Source organism: Corythoichthys intestinalis, chromosome 11 (genome assembly GCF_030265065.1).
Source record: "Corythoichthys intestinalis isolate RoL2023-P3 chromosome 11, ASM3026506v1, whole genome shotgun sequence".
Taxonomy (NCBI): domain Eukaryota; kingdom Metazoa; phylum Chordata; class Actinopteri; order Syngnathiformes; family Syngnathidae; genus Corythoichthys; species Corythoichthys intestinalis.
In genome coordinates, this window is record NC_080405.1 from 9,271,378 (window position 1) to 9,289,447 (window position 18,070).

At 37.9% G+C, this 18,070-nt stretch overlaps 1 protein-coding gene across 2 annotated transcripts; it reads right to left on the reverse strand.

The window, feature by feature from the left end:
* Positions 1-1,174: 1,174 nt before the first annotated feature.
* On the reverse strand, positions 1,175-17,486 carry cd74a (CD74 molecule, major histocompatibility complex, class II invariant chain a). 2 transcript variants are annotated; one of them, XM_057850252.1, is made up of 9 exons: positions 17,295-17,486; positions 11,598-11,764; positions 6,855-6,949; positions 6,662-6,718; positions 6,478-6,564; positions 6,328-6,397; positions 3,829-4,031; positions 3,690-3,705; positions 1,175-1,390 (listed from the first exon to the last, which is right to left on the reverse strand). In XM_057850252.1, the coding sequence occupies exons 1-8, from the start codon at positions 17,372-17,374 to the stop codon at positions 3,703-3,705; spliced, it is 762 nt and encodes a 253-aa protein (XP_057706235.1). In that variant the 5' UTR covers positions 17,375-17,486; the 3' UTR covers positions 1,175-1,390; positions 3,690-3,702. The 2 variants fall into 2 exon arrangements, with proteins under 2 accessions (XP_057706235.1, XP_057706234.1); XM_057850251.1 differs by lacking the exon at positions 1,175-1,390 and adding an exon at positions 2,817-3,617.
* Positions 17,487-18,070: the final 584 nt, after the last annotated feature.

Below are 18,070 nucleotides of genomic sequence, written 5' to 3' on the forward strand. Positions count from 1 at the left end.
AAATGGTTTACTCACTTTTGTTGCCAGGGGTTTAGATATTAATGGCTATATTTTGAGTAATTTTGAGGGGAAAATAAATTAACTCTATTATATAAGCTGCACACAGACTACTTTTCATTGTGTCAAAGTGTCATTTTGTCAATGTTGTCCCATGAAAAGATATACTTAAATATATGCAGAAATGCGAGGGGTGTACTCACTTTTGTGATACACTGTACTTATACCTGCTCTGCCATTGACTATTGCATAGCATTCCTGACATCCAATTGGCTATGAGTATGTGTATGTGTTTGCCCCTCGTGTTCCGACAGCTTTACATGAGTGTATTAACTTTTATTCTTTTCTTGGTTGTTTACATGATGAATAACTCAGATTTTATGTTTAGTGTGGAATAATCTAATTATAACATGTAGGTGTTACATGTTTTGATGCATTTTAATGCATTATAAAACATTTATGTCTTAATCTTGGGGGTCTTGGAACGGATTAGGGCATTAACATATAAAACGCGTTTCTACTTACAGAATTTTCAAGTTAAGAAACTACTTCCAGAACCAATTAATTTCGTAAGTAGAGGTACCATTGTATATGTATATGGTTTCACCACTGAAAATGTAATTGTTATGATATAAATGTTACAGTATAGAAAAGCAAAGAATGTTTTGCACATGTATTCACGAATATATCTTAAAATTTTGAATAAAATACTGTTTATTTTTTAATTGAAAAAAAAATCTGCGATACCAGCAAAAAAAAAAAAAAAACAACTTAAAAAGACTTAAAGGAAAATTACCGGACAGCACAGGTAGTTTTCCTTTGTAGTTGTTACATTATAGTGTCTTCAAAAATCAAAACATTTAAAAGCGAGACTGCAGTTCATGCAAGTTGTAAATAAAGTAACGTCAATATTTTGAAAGACCTTTTGTGAGATTCTAGGAGAGTTTTAGACATTTTAAAGCCTTAAATTCAAATTAATGGATTTAAAACTTAACACTCTGCAGATACCCAAGTATATACTGTATATAATATTGTACGGTGTTCACTGGGCTCGTAAATGAAAGGAAATGCTCTAAAGTATTACAAAACACATGATGTTGGTGCAGACCTGTAGCACTGATGAAAGCTATTGATTGAATTGGAATGTAAAAAAAAGAATCCAGTCCAAGACTTAGAATGCTTCAAGAATAGTAAGAACTTTATTTTGTATATGTAGGTGAGAATGGTATTGAAAAAGCTTCCCGCATAACCCGCAATCATGCATAATAAGGCCCCACTGCAGCAATTTATTACTTCCATTGAATATGAAGCAGCCCAAAATTAAAATCTGCATTTTTCATCCAGTTATACATGGAGAAAGATGAAGTCATCAACTTGGTTTCACCCGTCGATACTGTAAAAGAAGCAAGGGCGTAGGTTTGCATAGGCACGGTAGGGACATAACACTATCAACTTTTCAAGATGCTGAAATTGTCCTCACCAACTTTTAAGCAAACTTATTTGCATTATATAATGACTTCAGTTAGATAATAATTTAGATTGTCTTCCTTTATGTTGTAACGATAGAACTGAACCCACCATTATTCAGTTAATTACAGTACTGTACTTTCATTATGTTCAGACCTACATTGACCCCTTTTCACTTGCTGAATGTGCCAGTCCATTTTTTCCCCCTCAAACGCATGTTTGATTGGCTGATGACAAGAGTCCCCCCTACAATAGAGGAGTTCCAAAAAATCGATTATTACATGCGTCACGATTCGACACGTGACGATTCGATCAAGTTTCATAAAGGTTTAAAAACGATGATTTTCCCTCCTAACTGTATGACAGCCATAATGGAACGAAATTCAAGACACGTCTGCCACCCGAACACCGTTAACAGACACACGAACGTTATGATGGATGCTCCCGGTTACTGGGAGAGAGATTTACTCCTTTTTAAAATATTGGAAAATAAATTTGTGTATGAGACAGGCAGCTACAGAAGCGCGACACGGCGGTCACGCTTTTGTATATTGTGTGCTTTTGTATTTTTAGAGCGAGAGGGGAAGAGAGATAGTTCGTTGCTCCTTGTCTTTCGGATGTCCAGCAATAGTTTTAAGGCATTTCAATTGAAAAATGTCCTGAGTGTGTTGCTAAGACCTGTGTGCGTCTATAAGAGGTGAGTACACGAACCCTCTTGTACTGTTTAGCCTTTATTGTTGTTGTTTTTCAGATGTTAATAGTTAGCGCCGAGCGCTAACCTAATTAGCCAATTCACTAACGTGTATTTCATATGCAGAACGTGTAAAACCATGATTAGGTACAGCGGTAACACTACAAACATGTGAAATAGTACAGAAATCTTTTGTTGCAAGTGCTGCCTGGGAGCAGACAGGCGTGTGTGTGCGTGGGCGGGCAGGGAGAGAAGAAAATGTGCGCGCTGTAATGAGTGTGTGTGTCGCGATGTTGGAGGTTGTCAGACTTTTTTATGGCCCTGCAATAAACGCCACAAGTTAAAAGTGATCAAGAGCAGTTGTGATTTCCACCTGTCACTCCAAGAGTTACACAACGGAGGTAACACTTTGGAAAACAAAGTATATTGGTTAAATGAAGTCTTATTTCTGAAGACACTTTGTTTGTGTCCAGAAAATGTAGAATTCATTCCACCAGTGTAAATTTTATTGTATTGTTGAGAGAAATAAGTACTCCCTTTAAAATGGTTAATGTTTTTGCACTTTCTTTTTAAAAAAATTAAAAAAAATAAAAAAGCAGCTTAAGCTTTTTGTTGTATGGGCATGTTTCCATCCTTCCTATTGAATCATTAGGATATTTAAAAAAAAATACTGGACATAAATTTGTTTGGCTACTTTATTAATCAATAATGTACGATGCATCGATAATCGTGATAATCGCGATAACCGTGATCATCGTCAATACCGTGATCATTGTTCAAAAATCGAATCGTGGGGTGCCTAAGATGGCACACCCCTACCCTACACACACGGATTCACAGCCCGACAAAAATGTAGGGATATTCGTTTTTCCCCCGCCAGCAGCAGCCACTGTAAGTAATGTAAAAGACGTCAATGTTGTGGAGGTGGGGAACACACCACTAATTTTGCTACTGAAAGTCCGACCTGCATCAGCGTTAGCATAACATGAATTTCTCGAACTCGAGGAAGCTGAGTTATGAGAAATATCCTCCTGTTTGTTTTCTACTGTTAATTAAACTGTAAGAAATGTAGTTAACTAGCTAAGCATTGCCCCCTAATAGATATTTAATTGATGATTAACAAGTTTGTATTTCTTGTGTGTATGTTAATAATATGTGTGTTCAAATATTGCAATTTAAATTTTCTCGTAACATTTATTCTGCAAGTTTTCAAAATGTTTCTTAGTTTTTGAAAAGAGAGGTTTGAATCGGAGGGTGTATCACCTGAACAAATACACTTGAAAGTTAGTATAAGTCAATACAGATTTATTTTGCATTGATCATTTAAGGCTATGAATTTATTCGATTCATATTGGTGAGAAATATAGCCCTGACCCCCGTGATGTCCCGTCTCCAGCAAAAAGTGTATATGCAGGTTATGCTGTTATATCGTCCCTACCAATGTTGAGACCAAACCTACGCCCTTGAAAAGAAGGATGGGAGATCTAAATATTAGCACCACAAAACACAAACCGTCAATGTGTTCAGTAATTACCCGAAATCGTCCATCACTTCAGCACCAAATGTGAGCAGGATAAAAAAAAAAGAAAAAAAAGAGAACATTCAAATTAATTGCTTCATTTATGACAGACAGCCTTCTTATTGAACTAACGGTCCCAAAATAAACTACCTACTTGACAGTCAGGGCGGCCCTGGGTGGTGGCGGTGCCCTCGATGGCAGCGCCACTGTCCACATCCACGCACCAGCAGACGCCGACAGCGGGCCAGCACTGAGTGGCTTTGTAAAGCCCCTCAGCGTCGCACACAGGATGGAAAGAACCCACTCGGCTGCTATGGACTTCTGCGTTCATTTGGCACTTGGTTTTAATGGAAGAAGCTGAAAGGGCAATTTAAGAAATATTTATATCCGTTATTTACGAACGACAAGCTTGCTGCCTATGGGTGTCGCAAGACATTTCACTGACGCTTGTGCTCCAATATTGACCTGCAGTGCCCCAGTATAAATTTCAACGGTGAAAAAATATATACTTTTGAGTTTTAAATCTACATAGTAATTTAATAAGTAAGTAATTTAATTTACAGAATGTGCCTATTTACTATGGTCATATTACTCTATTCACTCCATATACACGATCTGCACGTCTTTTTAATATGGTAATTTATGCACATAACTTTGGCTGTGATAGGTATATGAAGTGATATTTCCACATAGCAGCTTGGGGAGATATGCTGCGTTCACATGTGTCGGGAGATCTGAGATTCCAATTCCTGATGTGTTGTAAAGTAATGATGTAAGATAAAAACATTGTTGCTACTAGACATGTGCCAATTACCGGTTTAAGGTATACCGTGGCATGAAGACATCAAGGTTTCAAAACCGCAAAAATTTTTGGTCATACCGTCCCTAAGGTATTAGTTATTTTCTTATGTCCCAAAAATGCATGGAGAAATCCCTCGCTTGCAGCTGTAAGGCTCAACCCTCCCCCCGCCGGTTGTTGCTCAGTGTCAGTGAGTCAGCTGTGCTACACGACGGCTGGAGGAGGTGAACTTTTTTCCCCCATCGAAGAAAACGAAATCACTGGTATGGGAATATTTCGGCTACAGAAAAGTTAGACGGCCGCAGGTTAGACGAGGAGGTCCAACAGACATGTAAAACATGTTTGTGGAGGGTGGCTGCCGAGGAGGCAATACCTCCAATATGATTTCGCATTTACACAAAATGAAAGGTTAGTAAATACTGTCTTGAACATTTCCCACCTGCTACGAGAGTTAACTCCAGCGTGTTTAATGTGTTTAGCGGTGGTAAAACATGTTTTTTTTTTCTCTCTGGCAACTGTCTGTGTTGAGAAAGAGTGTGTGTGTATAATGTAAAAATGATACAAATCATGCACACATGCTTTTTATGGAAAATAATTCAATTATTTGTGTTATAACGTTAAACTGTGGCTGTGGGTTTAGGCACACCGAAAGGACTGCATTTATATTAATTTTATTTAGAATTAAAAAAAAAAAAAATATTTTAACTTAACAAATTTGTTTTGTTCCAATTTACTAATATGTTTTGAAAATAAAAATCCTGTTCAATGGAAAAAAGCTTTTTTCATCCCAGAGATCTCGAAGTAACACATTTTACAGTCTGTAATTGCAATACCGTAACACCGTGAAACCGTGATATTTTGGCTTAAGGTTATCCTACCGTCAGAATATCAAACCGGCACATGCCTAGTTGCTACAAAGAAGAGTGGCCTATTTTAATGCTCAAGCAACACATCACAAGTTGAGTGACCATTTGGCGTTTTTTTATAGACACCATGTAATAGAGATTCATTTTTTCGATTACTCCAACAACACGTGAGTCTTGTATCAATATTACAGTGCGTGTGCCAATCATACAGTTGACGATGCGAATTAAATCTTCTCACTTGCTTTACCGGTGATTGACAGACAAACTGCACATCCTTGTTGTTTGTTTTTACCTCATGTGTTGATGTTCCTTTGGTCGCCTATTCCCATGAATTGTGAATTGAAATAGTTCATACTTTATAGTTCATACTCAAATACTTTATTCTTTACATATCAGGCAGTTAACTGTGGTGAACGACTGTGGTCACAAATTAGAGTATCACATTAGCTGTTGTTTTTTAGCTGCAGTAATTGGCTATGAATGCAATGACAAATAAATGTGATTTGAGTGAGAGGCTCTCACACAAGAGCTTTGTCTAGTATTGTGTTAATATTATATGTTGTATCTGAACTGTATACTGCAAAAACACACCTCAAAACTAGTTGAATTCCCTTATTTTCAGTGTAAATTTACTAGAAATAAGTGATAGTGTTATCTGCCAGTGCTTCAAGTAAATTTTACTTTCAGACAGCTTTTTAACAGACTTATTTTAAGCAATAAATTAGTATATTTAATATTTATAAAAGCTTGTTTGAGAATGACGTTCATTCGCTGCCATCCCTCCCACTTAAAACGGACTGGACTTCTCGACCTCGACGAACTCATTCCAATTCAGTGATGGATGAAAATAGTTTTTTTTGTTTATTAGTTGGTTTGTAAAATATCGTAAAAGGATTTCCATATCGTTATCGTTAGCCTTGTAGTACAAATCGTATCATATTGTGAGGTGAGCTACCCAGAGGTTCACACTCCTAGCTGTCATGCACACCTGTAGGGGTTGTAGGTGGATTCTGGGACATGTTAAAGATGATCCAGTTGCGAAGCCAAGACTCAAAACTCTGCAAAATAAATAAATAATTCCGATCAGTAAATAAAATAACTCTGTTTCCATTCTCAATTTGGAAAACTGTTTCTTCACCTCCCAGCTGCTGTGGTTCAACTGCTTCTTCAGACTTTGCAGGTTGCCCAAGATATTATCATTAAACTTGGGCAGCTCAAAGTTCTCCTAAAATTGTCACCACACTTGCTCAATTAATCTAGGACGTTAAAAAAAAAGAAAGAAAAAAAAAAAAAAAAAAAAAACAATCCCTAACGCGAATTACCTCCATTAGACCGATCATCTCATCCACACCAACAGAATCCATCTTCTTCTCTTTTTGCTATTTGAAGAGAAGAATCCGAAATTCACAATAATTTTGGATTTAGCAAACACTCTACTTTCATGAAATGTTCTAGTTTATGGGCCGTTATTCTTTTTTTGTGCGTGTATCTCAGAGAAGCTGTGGTAGAACTTACTTTCACGGGTGCTTTGGTCACCACTTTCCCGAAATCAGCAAACGGATGCATTAACGGGAAGACATTCATTGGATCTCGCAGTTTTACTGGCGCCACTGATGGAAGATGTTTGAAAGTTAAATATTGTCCTAAAAATGTTACTGCAGTCAAAATAGCATATTGTAATAGGCCAAGGTGTATGGAGCTAGAACTGTATTATAATGAACACACGCAAATTTTCAATGCACACACATACCTGTATATCGGACACGAAACAAACACATCTGACAGGAAACCAGTGTTGTTTTTAGCAGCCCTTTTAATTTTTGTCTTAACCTTTTGGACAAATATACCTTTTCGTCTTAGTCATATTTTGGTAATTTCAAAATGTTTTCTTCTTCATCTAGTTTTAGTCGCGTTACTCAAAATGTTTTCGTCTGTAAAATTAAAAAACTTTTAGTAAAAAAAAACGTTTCCAACAATTTCAAATGAAAATAGACGGGCATATACAGTATTGTAGCGTCTGCAAAGACAATGCCAACTTTGAGATGATAATACACACTCAACAGGAAAAGCAGGTTAATAATTTTTAATTAACCCTTCAGACCTGGGTACGCTGCTGAAGGACATGATGCGTTTGTGTCTCAAAATAAATACACTACACTGAATTTAGTTGCTATTGCAACTTCTGGGAGATGATTGGATGAAACTTTACCCCTTGAAATCAAATCATGAGGTTTAGCAAGCCCTCTTTATTATTTTTAGCTCTTTGAAAATGGCCGAGACGAAACGCAACTTTAAAAAGGCAAACGCAAGTGATCATTTCTCATTAAAAACAATGTAACATTAAAATTAAAAATAACTAATAAAAGCATGAAATATCCCTGACCAAAAAATTGCACTTTGTTCTGGTATTTGAGTACAACAACAAAAATCAGTGAAGATTTTTATTTTTTGCCCAGCAGAAAAAAATGCGGGTCTCACGGTTAAACCTACCAAGAAGCCATGAACTCTATGTAAAAAACAAAAAACAAAAAAAAAAACAAGTTGTCTGAGCATTTAACATCCTACACACTTGCTGACCAGAAAAGCCAAGAGGCTCTGTGGCTCGTTGTGTAAATGCATGAATAATAATTAATTAATAATAATCATAAAAATATGTAGACCAGACATGTCCAAAGTCAGGCCCGGGGGCCAAATGTGGCCCGTGGTCAAATTTTATCCGGCCCCCAGCCTCTGTCATAAAATCAATAACATCTGGCCTGCACACAGACTTAATAAATTGGTCAGCAGTACTGCAACCAGCATATGAAGTAGCTTACACACGAAATGCTGCTCCTCATTTACCCACTAAAGGGCAGCAGCACTTTAACCCTTTATTGCCAAATGTATCACATTTGATAAACCTAAAATTTCATGATTTTCAGACTTATTTAGAATTTTGACATTTCTTTTTTTGAAAAAAAAAAAAGATGGATGCAAGACAACACATGCATCTGCAGGTTCCATAAGAAAAAAACATGATTTAGCATGGGTTATAGATATTAGAGTGCTTACTACACATATTAATTTTGACTTTTCTTTTCACAAATTTGAAAAAAAAAGGCTTCATTAGGACCTTATTTTTCAAATTTTGGGATACTCTGATAATTGCTTCATGTTGCAGGTATTTAAGGGATAAGCAACATTACTCCGTGTGACCCTCTACTTCCAATTTCCTAAAATGGCGACAATCAACAACAAAAAAGTTGACTGTGACGGCCGACGCTTCAAGGATAGGTGGAAATTGGACTATTTCTTCACTAAAATACGCAACAACTGTGTCTTGCCTCATTTGCAAAGAGACAGTCACTGTTTTTAAAGATTTCAATGTGAGGCGATATTACCAAACAAGACATGCTGACATGTACGACAAGATTACAGGAAAGATACGCAGCGAGAAATTGAAGCAACCTGAAGCTAGTTTAATTTCACAGCAGTAGTATTTTGCAAGAGCCCGAGAGTCGAACGGGAACGCCGCAAGGACTAGTTGCGAGATTGTTGAAATTATTCATTAAAAAAATAATAAAGCAAATGCAACACACTGAATGGCTTGCTAAATTTTGCTTAAATATATTGTTCTACATAAAGGACGTCAGCCAAGGTCGGCCCCCCACATTTTTACCACGCCAAATCTGGCCCCCTTTGCAAAAAGTTTGGACACCCCTGATGTAGACTATTTAAACATTGAAAAAACTTGCGTTTTTTTTCCTGCCAACTCGAAGAGATTAAAATAAATGTCAAATCCACTGATAGAACAGACACACAAATATAAAAGATATAAATGTTTACTGAATATGCATCTTACAGTCTTGTTTAACTGTGAGAATTCGTTACAAAGGACTGGCTTTAATTTATTATCATTATGCCGCAGGCATCGTCACAAATGTGATCACACAAAACGCAACCACGCATCGCATCCCCGCATTTTCTTCTTCTCCCAAGTCCTCACAAATATAACATACAATTTGGGGGTTTTGGGGGGGCTCGGGCCTGCAAATCAAGTTAATTGATCGAGTTCGGGCCAGGTCGGGCTGGATTTTTCTAGGCCCGATCTATTCTTTATTGTAAAAATGTTTTTACTAAATAGTACTAAACATATAATCATCCTGCTTCATGTGGTGATGCACATACGTTAAATTATTTTTTTTACAGTTAACGTACCAAATCTTATTTTATTGTCCTGACAGTAGGCTTTATTTCTTTTCACGGACACATTGAAGCATTCACAAATCACACGATCTGTAATTCTGCCAACAGACCAGTCGCACTCTACTCGCTGAAGCGGTGTTGGATTTCGCGGTGAGGGTGGATTTTAATTCCTCAAAACACCGCAAGATTATCGCGCATTCCTCCTCCGTTAAGTAAGGTGCCGGTGCCATCGTCACAAGTAGTGTTTGACTTTGGTCTAGCCCCCTTTTACGTGAACGCGCAGTAACTCTGATTGGGTTGACATAGGTTCGACTAATCAACCTCATAATCAGCGTTGTAGCACTGATTGACCACAAACTAGGTAACCAGGTTTTAACTCCGGTTACCCGCTGGTAAGCAGGATTACTTCTGGGGAGGCTGAACTCCGTTCGTAGTATAGGCCACTGCTGGGTTTAATTATTTGAAAATAATTAGAGATGTCCCAATCGATCGGCATCCCAATCGATCGGGTCCGATCACGTCATTTTCAAAGTATCGGAATCGGAAAAAAAATATCGGCCATGACTTTTTTAATATATATATTTTTTAATTAAATCGTTTTCTAAATGTATTTGACTTTACAGACATAATATGTTACACTCATCCAGAGTCTAGTTTAGGCTTAAGGTACCGATAACGGCGGTAATTAATTTTTAAAAAATGTATCACATTAAATATTTAACCCAATTAATGCATGCGTTGCACGACCCACTCACGCATTGTCGCGCTCAATCTGTAATGGCGCCATTTTACCTATTTAGAGAGATAAAAGGCAGCGTACAATGAGTAGAGTGCATTTTGGCGACTTTTGGAGCCTTATTTTAATAGGCTAAAGCTTTACAATCCCTCTCCCTACAATTAGAAATATCATGGGTAGCAATGTGGGGAAGCACAGTAGCAATTGATCTTTTTCTTAACACCTTGTGTTATTTCCCAACGTAGAGAAGATAGATACATTGGTAGCACTACGCAGTCATGGGTTCACTTCCCATCATGCATTTGGGTTGAATGGCTGCAGTATAATTTACTGAAAGCTCAACAAATACACTAGATGGCAATATTTAGTCACAATGTACAAAGTCACAAGTCTTTCTATCTGTGGATCCCTCTCACAGAAAGAATGTTAATAATGTAAATGCCATCTTGAGGATTTATTGTCATAATAAACAAATACAGTACTTATGTACTGTATGTTGAATGTATATATTCGTCCGAGTTTTGTTCATTTTTTTCTTAATACATTGCCAAAATGTATATGATCGGTAAAAATTATCGGGAATGATTGGAATTGAATCGGGAGCAATAAAAAGCAATCGGATCGGGAAATATCGGGATCGGCAGATACTCAAACTAAAACGATCGGATCGGGAGCAAAAAAACATGATCGGAACGACCCCTAAAAATAATGTACTGTTCTTGCCGAGTGTGTATAATCATTAAAAGAAGTCCTGCATTCATTGGTTTGGTAGCATTAGACCGAATTAATCCTTTAAGTCTCAGGTCATTGTAAATTTGAGGCTGTTGAAGCCATTTTTAAACAACTGCTTCTATAATCTAGGTGTTTTAAAAAAAACGTATATCGGCCTTAAATATCGGCTTGCAAAATCGGCTTTGGATACGGCAATTAGCTGAAACATTTTTTTGATATCGGTAGTCATTTGAAAATCCCCTATCGGTCGACCTCTATTTATAATGTGCTTTTAATTCAAAATCCGCACTCACGACTCATTTCGCGCAGCCAAGAAACACACATGAATTATTTCTAAACGGAGCCCGTCTGCAGTCAATCAGATGTGTCCCTCACTTACAGCCAATCACAAGGGCTGGGATGTTGTGTAACGTCACTGCTGTGCACCCGCAACAGGAGAAATGGCAACTGGCAGCAGGGGTCTGTTCTAGCTCCATACGTAGAACAAGCTGTGGCAGTAGGAACTGCTCCCGATGCCAGGTGTGTGTGCATTAAAGATACATATGTGTGTTTCGTGTCAGATGTGTGCGTTCATTATGAGACGGTTCTGACTCCATATATTTTACCTTGAGCTGCATGTAGCTGCCTGAGCATTTGGTCAGAGTCCTTCTGCAGTGTGCGGATCTGCTGTTTTTGGTTAAACACCATGAAGCCCACAAACACCTGACTGGCCACCAGCAGGCATCCCAGTGTTGTCAGGCCTGCCACTTTCAGGGCATAGCGATTAGCGCTCCTGAAGGAAGACAGACAATTATTGACTGTATATTAGGGATGTCCCTATTTGATCAGGTTATCGGAACTCTGCTGAGAAGGATTGGTTTTAATAAAAAAAATGAATGAATGAATATATATATTGTTTTGTTTTCTGCCAAACTATCCAGTGCAGCTGAAGTCAATGATTGAACGACTTGTAGCTTTGATCTTGCCAGAGAAGCTTGATAGCTCTACAATCAAAGGCACAAATGTGTCGATCATCGTGAAACTCGTAGCCCAGTTATAAGTGTGCTGTGGCAACTCATTGTGTAAGTGAGAGGCTGTTCTCAGCAGCGTGAGTGGATTTGAGTGGACTCACTCAATGAAGCATTTCATAGAGACACGCATTTTTCTATGTTATTCTTGTTTAAAAAAAGAATTCACATTATGAAAGCGGCACGGTGAGACATTAAAATGTTTGGAACTTTTGTTCAAATTAAAAAAAATGTTTTAAAAACTTTTTTAAGTATCAAATCAGGTAACTCTGACTCAAAAATATGCGATCGTGATATTCCTACTGTATATACAGCGAGTCTCGAATGACAACAAAAGATCCAAAAGGCGAATGATTAACACAAGGGATTTCCCCCTATCCGGTTATGTGATCGAAAACTGGGCACGTCATTTTTAGAAGATCGAAATCGGGTGGAAAATTTTGAATTTTAAAAATATTTTATTTTAAAGCAACACTAGGTAACTTTTCAACCTCTATACAATATTTTGATAATATTTGTGATGTCGACTGACAACTAGTTGAATGACACCTCTTTTATCTCTTAAGAGGGTCTGTATCCCTTTCATCGGCAGTAATTAACTTTGAAGAGGGTGGCAGGAACCCTGCCACACACAAAAAAAAAAAACTACAAATGTGCTGACTGTCGATCACAAGACTAGTGTTGGTAGCTCGCGGCATAAAAAAAATTAACTAGTATATATATTTTTAAACGACCAATTAATTATGTTGTGTGAGGAACTTAAAGTGCCTGTGACACGAAAAAGCATGTTTATTTCATAATACACGCGGTATTTTATGCCCCTGAATGATATGGACCGCTTGGATGTGTGTGGAAGCGATCGCTATATTTATTTAGTTTTTTGAATCCCGCGCCAGGAAAATGAGTGACTTCCGGCTTCGGTCTTGCATTAAGGAGGAGGGCGCTGTGACGTGTACGGTAGAAGACGTCCTCTTCACGCTACAGTGTACTGTTGTGTATGAGGACGAAGGATTCAGCTGATTTTGCGGATTAATACGTTTATTTTTCGCATCACGCCAGCCAAACGGCTGCAGAAAAATCATTCTGTATGAGGGAGAGGCGTATGCGCCTTTTTGGAGTTTCAAAAGGTTCCCATTCACCGTGGATATTTACTGTGGGACCATTGGACTTACGAGGAAGTGAGTAAACATCTTGTTTTGTATTATGTCAAATACGAGTAAAGCGATTACAAAGTAAACACTACAAACTTCCTTTAAATGAAGGACTACTTACGTTTGATCATTGATAGGCATGTAAAAAGCTCTCCTAATGCATTAGCAGCAGCACGCTAGCTGCGTTAGCTCCAGCCACCCTCCTCCGGGGAACGAACTGTAAATTGCTCTCCGCCGGGTGGTTTGCCGATCCGCTAAGACATTCGACAACCGGGTCGTCATGTCAAATAATCCAGGATAGCTATGTGTGATTTTCCGCTTTGAAGACTTTGAAACATCACTCGGTTCGGGTTAGCATGTCGGCTAGCTGTCACGCCTTCTGGTTTGTTTACATTCTCCGAAGCCGGGGAAGGGAAATAACATATGTCCGATTTAGGTGTCATAAAATATCGTTCGGGAGGTGCGACAGTAAAGGTGAAAGGTGGTTATGGAGTAATTTTGCCATGTCGTCCTGAATAAATGCATTTTTATTATTTCATATTCCATTCAGCACAAGACTGTTATTTGTCGTGACCATGCCATTTATTTAGCAATTGGGGAAAATACTTGGATAAAAAGAGTATCCTGTAAAAATATTGAAGTAAAGAGACAGAAACAATGACATTTTGCCGCTCTCTTCGTCGCGTTTTCCTCGTTGTGAATAGTTCCCCCTCAACGGGCTGACTGGTCCTTCTCAAGCCATTTATATAGCTATTGGGGAAAAATACTTGGGTAAAAAGAATATCCTGTAAAAATATTGGAGTAGAGAGACTGAAACAATTACATTTTGCGGCTCTCTTCATCGCGTTTTCCTCGTTCTGAATAATTCCCCCTCAATGGGCTGAATAGTAAAATCGATGAGCCAAGTCTACCGCTGACGTCATCCACCTGTTGGGGACGCTAAAGCCCTATAATGGTAGGCGTGGCTAACCGGCAGATTAAAAGACTAATTTCTCGTCATCTGTGCTTTGCTAAATTGTTGTATATAGTCGAATCGTCTCAAAATATGATTCTAATTCACATAATAATGACATTTTAGACTTTTTTTCTCGTGTCATATGCTCTTTAAGTTCATATGTTGCTCACACAACATAATTAAATATGTACATTTAAAAAAATATATATATATATATATATACAGTGGTACCTCTACATACGATCGCTTCGACACACGAACTTTTCGACATCTGACGTAAAATTTGACTCGCCATTTGTTTCTACATCCGACGACATGCTCGAAATACGACGACAATGGCAGCACCGCAGACGAATGCACGGCGGATTTTCTTGTGTGACAAATCAACACAGGTTTCAGAAAAGGTTGGTACAAGTGGTGAAACAAGGAAAAAGTTGATGCTTACCTTCGAAATGAAGATGCAAATGACAGAAAAATATGAGCGTGGGGTGGGCATCCGTGAAATGGCTCAACAATACATCTCCACGGTCCTCCTCCGACCATCGTTCGCCAGTCTTTATAAATTAAGCTGACAATTCTTATTGTCTCCAAAGAAATCGCCAGCTTTCATCATTTCTTTCACAACTTATTCAACACAAAACGCATGCTGTCTGCCGCACTTGACGGTGTTCTCAAGAGAACATTCAAAGTGAAAGTGAAACTCAAACTCACCGGTCCGTCTCTGGCACGTGAGCCCCGCGGTGCGTTCAGGTACACAAAAAAACGTCCGCCTTATTAGAACCCGATTCGTTACACTATTACAGGAATTATTATTATTCTTTTTATTACATTATTCCAATTTTGATTTATAATTTATTTGTTTTGCTACGTGTAATTGCCATTTGTAATAGCACCAGCAGTATTTTTTAAGGATTTAGTGCAGGTTTTTGGGCTGTGGAACGAATTAATGGAATTATAATGTATTCCTATGGGAAAATCCTGCTCGACATACGACCATTTCGACTTACAAACAAGGTCCTGGAACGGATTAACTTCGTATGTAGAGGTACCACTGTATATTGCTCCTCCCACGTAAAGGACGAAACTGGTTATTTAGCTACATTAGCCGTACTGCATCAAAACATATTACATAATGTAATAAAATGAAATACAGGTTCCTGTTGCCGTTCTTAATGTCAGGGTCCATCCAACCCCAGCAGCAATGTCGCTGCCGTCCTGCAGCTCCTTTCGGCCGGGTGATCTGCCACTTCCTTGTTCTTATGCTGTTGCTGCTTCTCCCCCAGCGCCGACTCTTACGAGTCCCGATCCGGATTTTTGAGTTCGGACTCGCGTTGAGAGAGGCAAAGCTGGCGACCTGGGCAGCCATAATATCCCCCCTCTCTCGCCTCCCTACTCTTTTATATGTCTTTTGCATTTTTATTTTTTATTTTTTAAATTTTTTTTACAAGAAACATCTATAGCTTGCGATCTATCTGAGAAACAAAAAACAAGGCTCCAAACCCATTTTAAAGCAATAAAACTGGCCACTGGAGGGCAGTAGAGCATTTTATAAGACCCGCAACAGCAATGAACGGCTGGGCAGCACGGTCAGAACGCTGGTGGCATGATGCCAGGCGGCGCTCCGACCGAACAAAACAACCGAGAGGACGCCTGGATGACCGAGCAAAACGAGTGGGACCCCCAATGCAGCGGCTCGCCGAGCAGACCCCGCAGAGATGCAAAAATAATCAATCTTTGTGAGACAGACAACGATGAGGGAAAAGTTTACACGGCTGACGTGGTGACAACGGCGTCATCTCGGCGACAAAGCGTGTAATGTGTAAATGTGTAAATAAATTGTTACTTTACTATCAAAAGCTCTATGTGTCTGGTTGTTCATGGTATTTTGTAAAAGGAAAACATTATTCAGATGTTTGGGATATACAGTAACTAATGCAAAAAATAGCTTTGTTAAAATCAAAGTTATGTTTGAAAGGTATGCGTTTACAAAAAGCTCATTTTCTCCTTTTTTTCATCAGAAATTGGACAATTGCTCAAACTAAGCTATTTTCTAATGCTGATTTCTAAAGAATGGAAAAAGATATGAACTTACTTTTTTCTGCTGAAAGAAGAGAGTCTAATCTTTCTTTTGGTGGGTTCTATGTTTATATAGCAACAGAACAGAATTTTCTGTGGGCCTTGCAAAATCAGTCAAAATCCAGAAAAACGGCTGGGAACGAAGGGCCTTGCTCCGGTAAAAATGGCTGGGAGTGAATGAGTTAAAAGAATCGGAATCGTTCGGAACCGGAATTGAAACATGGAATCTGAATTGTTCAATTTCAAACGATGCCCAACCCTAAGTATAATGCAAGTTTTTGGATGTTTATTTTGAGATTTAGGGCGTATTTAGGGGTACTTAAAGGGTTAATTCCGATTTATGGGGAAATTCAGGTTACGTCGCCAGCATAGGAACATAACTCGTTCGTAACCCAGGGACTACCTGTATTACACTTTGCTAAATGTTTTTCTCAAAAGATTACTTTTTTTCTTCGTAGTATTACAACATATGACGTTAACCTTGTATTATGGCTTTATTCTCGTAGTCCTATTTTTTTATCTTCTTCTTTTTGGCCATAATACATTGTCATGAATTTAAAATATGTTTTAGAAAGCTAATTAATTATTAAGTTAAATTATAAAGCATAAAGTTTATTAATTTATTCCGCTAAAATTGTAGTTAGGTGATCCATATTCCGGAAACAACTATGAAAAAAACACATCAAGGTCGTATAAAAACTGCACGGACTTGTTCTTAAACCACGCCCCAAAACTATTGTCTAAAATGGATTCTTATCCACTAATTTATATCACACAATTCTTTCATTTATTAATTTAAGGTAATCGTAACTGTCAGGAGAATCATCTACTTGGAAGTATAGGTTGTGAAATTTAGAAACATAATTACATTATTTTTTTAATTATAACACGTTTGCATTTGTTTGAAACGCCATTTTTGAGAGATTGAAACTGAAAGCATGAAACTCAAAAATGCAGTTGTTTATCCCATCTTAATTTTCTATAGTAACGAATGGTTAAATGTGTACAAAAAATAAACAGGAGTAGTCAAAATGAGAGGGTAGAGTAATAAAAATAAAAATAAAATAAACTTCATCAGGACACCTGCGCAGTTCAACAGGTACTAATACTTACCGTCCGGATGTTTCCGCCCTAACCAGAGGTTCAGCACTGCCTGCCCTGGCCAGGGGGGCATTTTCACCATTTTCCTCCATATGTCCGTTTCTCTGTAGGAGGCTTTCTGTCAAACAAGTACACTCTTTACCAACACTACCAGGAGCGAGCTTTCCTTTTATACCTCTCTTAAAACAAGGAAGAGAAACTTGAGAAACCAGATAGTTTGGTGATGAATAGGAATGGCAGGAGGAAATAAAGTAGGCGGGGTTACCATTTACCAAGCTGTGATTGGATCATTAAGCTCCGCATCACTTGTTGGCAGAGGCAGAAAATCCCCAAGTGTTCATTATATGCCAACTGAGCAATTGCTATAAAATGAAGAGTACCAGCACATTAATGGAAAAACATTTTTTTTTTTTTAAATCAACGAACTACTTTGGTAAAACATATTTTAAAACCTGAATTTAGTGAGAACATTTTATATTTTTAAATATAAATTTTGTTTGACAGCAATTTGTTGGGTTTTCTCAGAGGAGTGGATTTTGTTCCAACCATAAACTTTCAATAAAGTTTGGTAGGGGCCTATTCCAAAATAAATGCAAACTTTTCTTTGTCATTTTTTTTTCAATTAAAAATAAACTGCTTTTGTTGAAGACTAAGGACATCTGAGGATATTTACAGTTGTGAGATGGACTTCAATAGAAAAAAAATATTTCTTGAAAACTTCAGTTTACAGATTGTACAACTATTAACAAAGCTGTTGATTAGCTGCCACCAAAGGTGTAGGTTTGCAT

Coding starts and splice junctions, on each gene's coding strand:
- cd74a (XM_057850252.1), bottom strand. CDS start 17,374: ATGGAGGAAAATGGTGAAAATGCCCCCCTGGCCAGGGCAGGCAGTGCT. Junction 11,765..17,294: donor AGGGCGGAAACATCCGGACG/GTAAGTATTAGT, acceptor GTCTTCCTTCAG/GAGCGCTAATCGCTATGCCC. Junction 6,565..6,661: donor AGATGATCGGTCTAATGGAG/GTAATTCGCGTT, acceptor TGACAATTTTAG/GAGAACTTTGAGCTGCCCAA.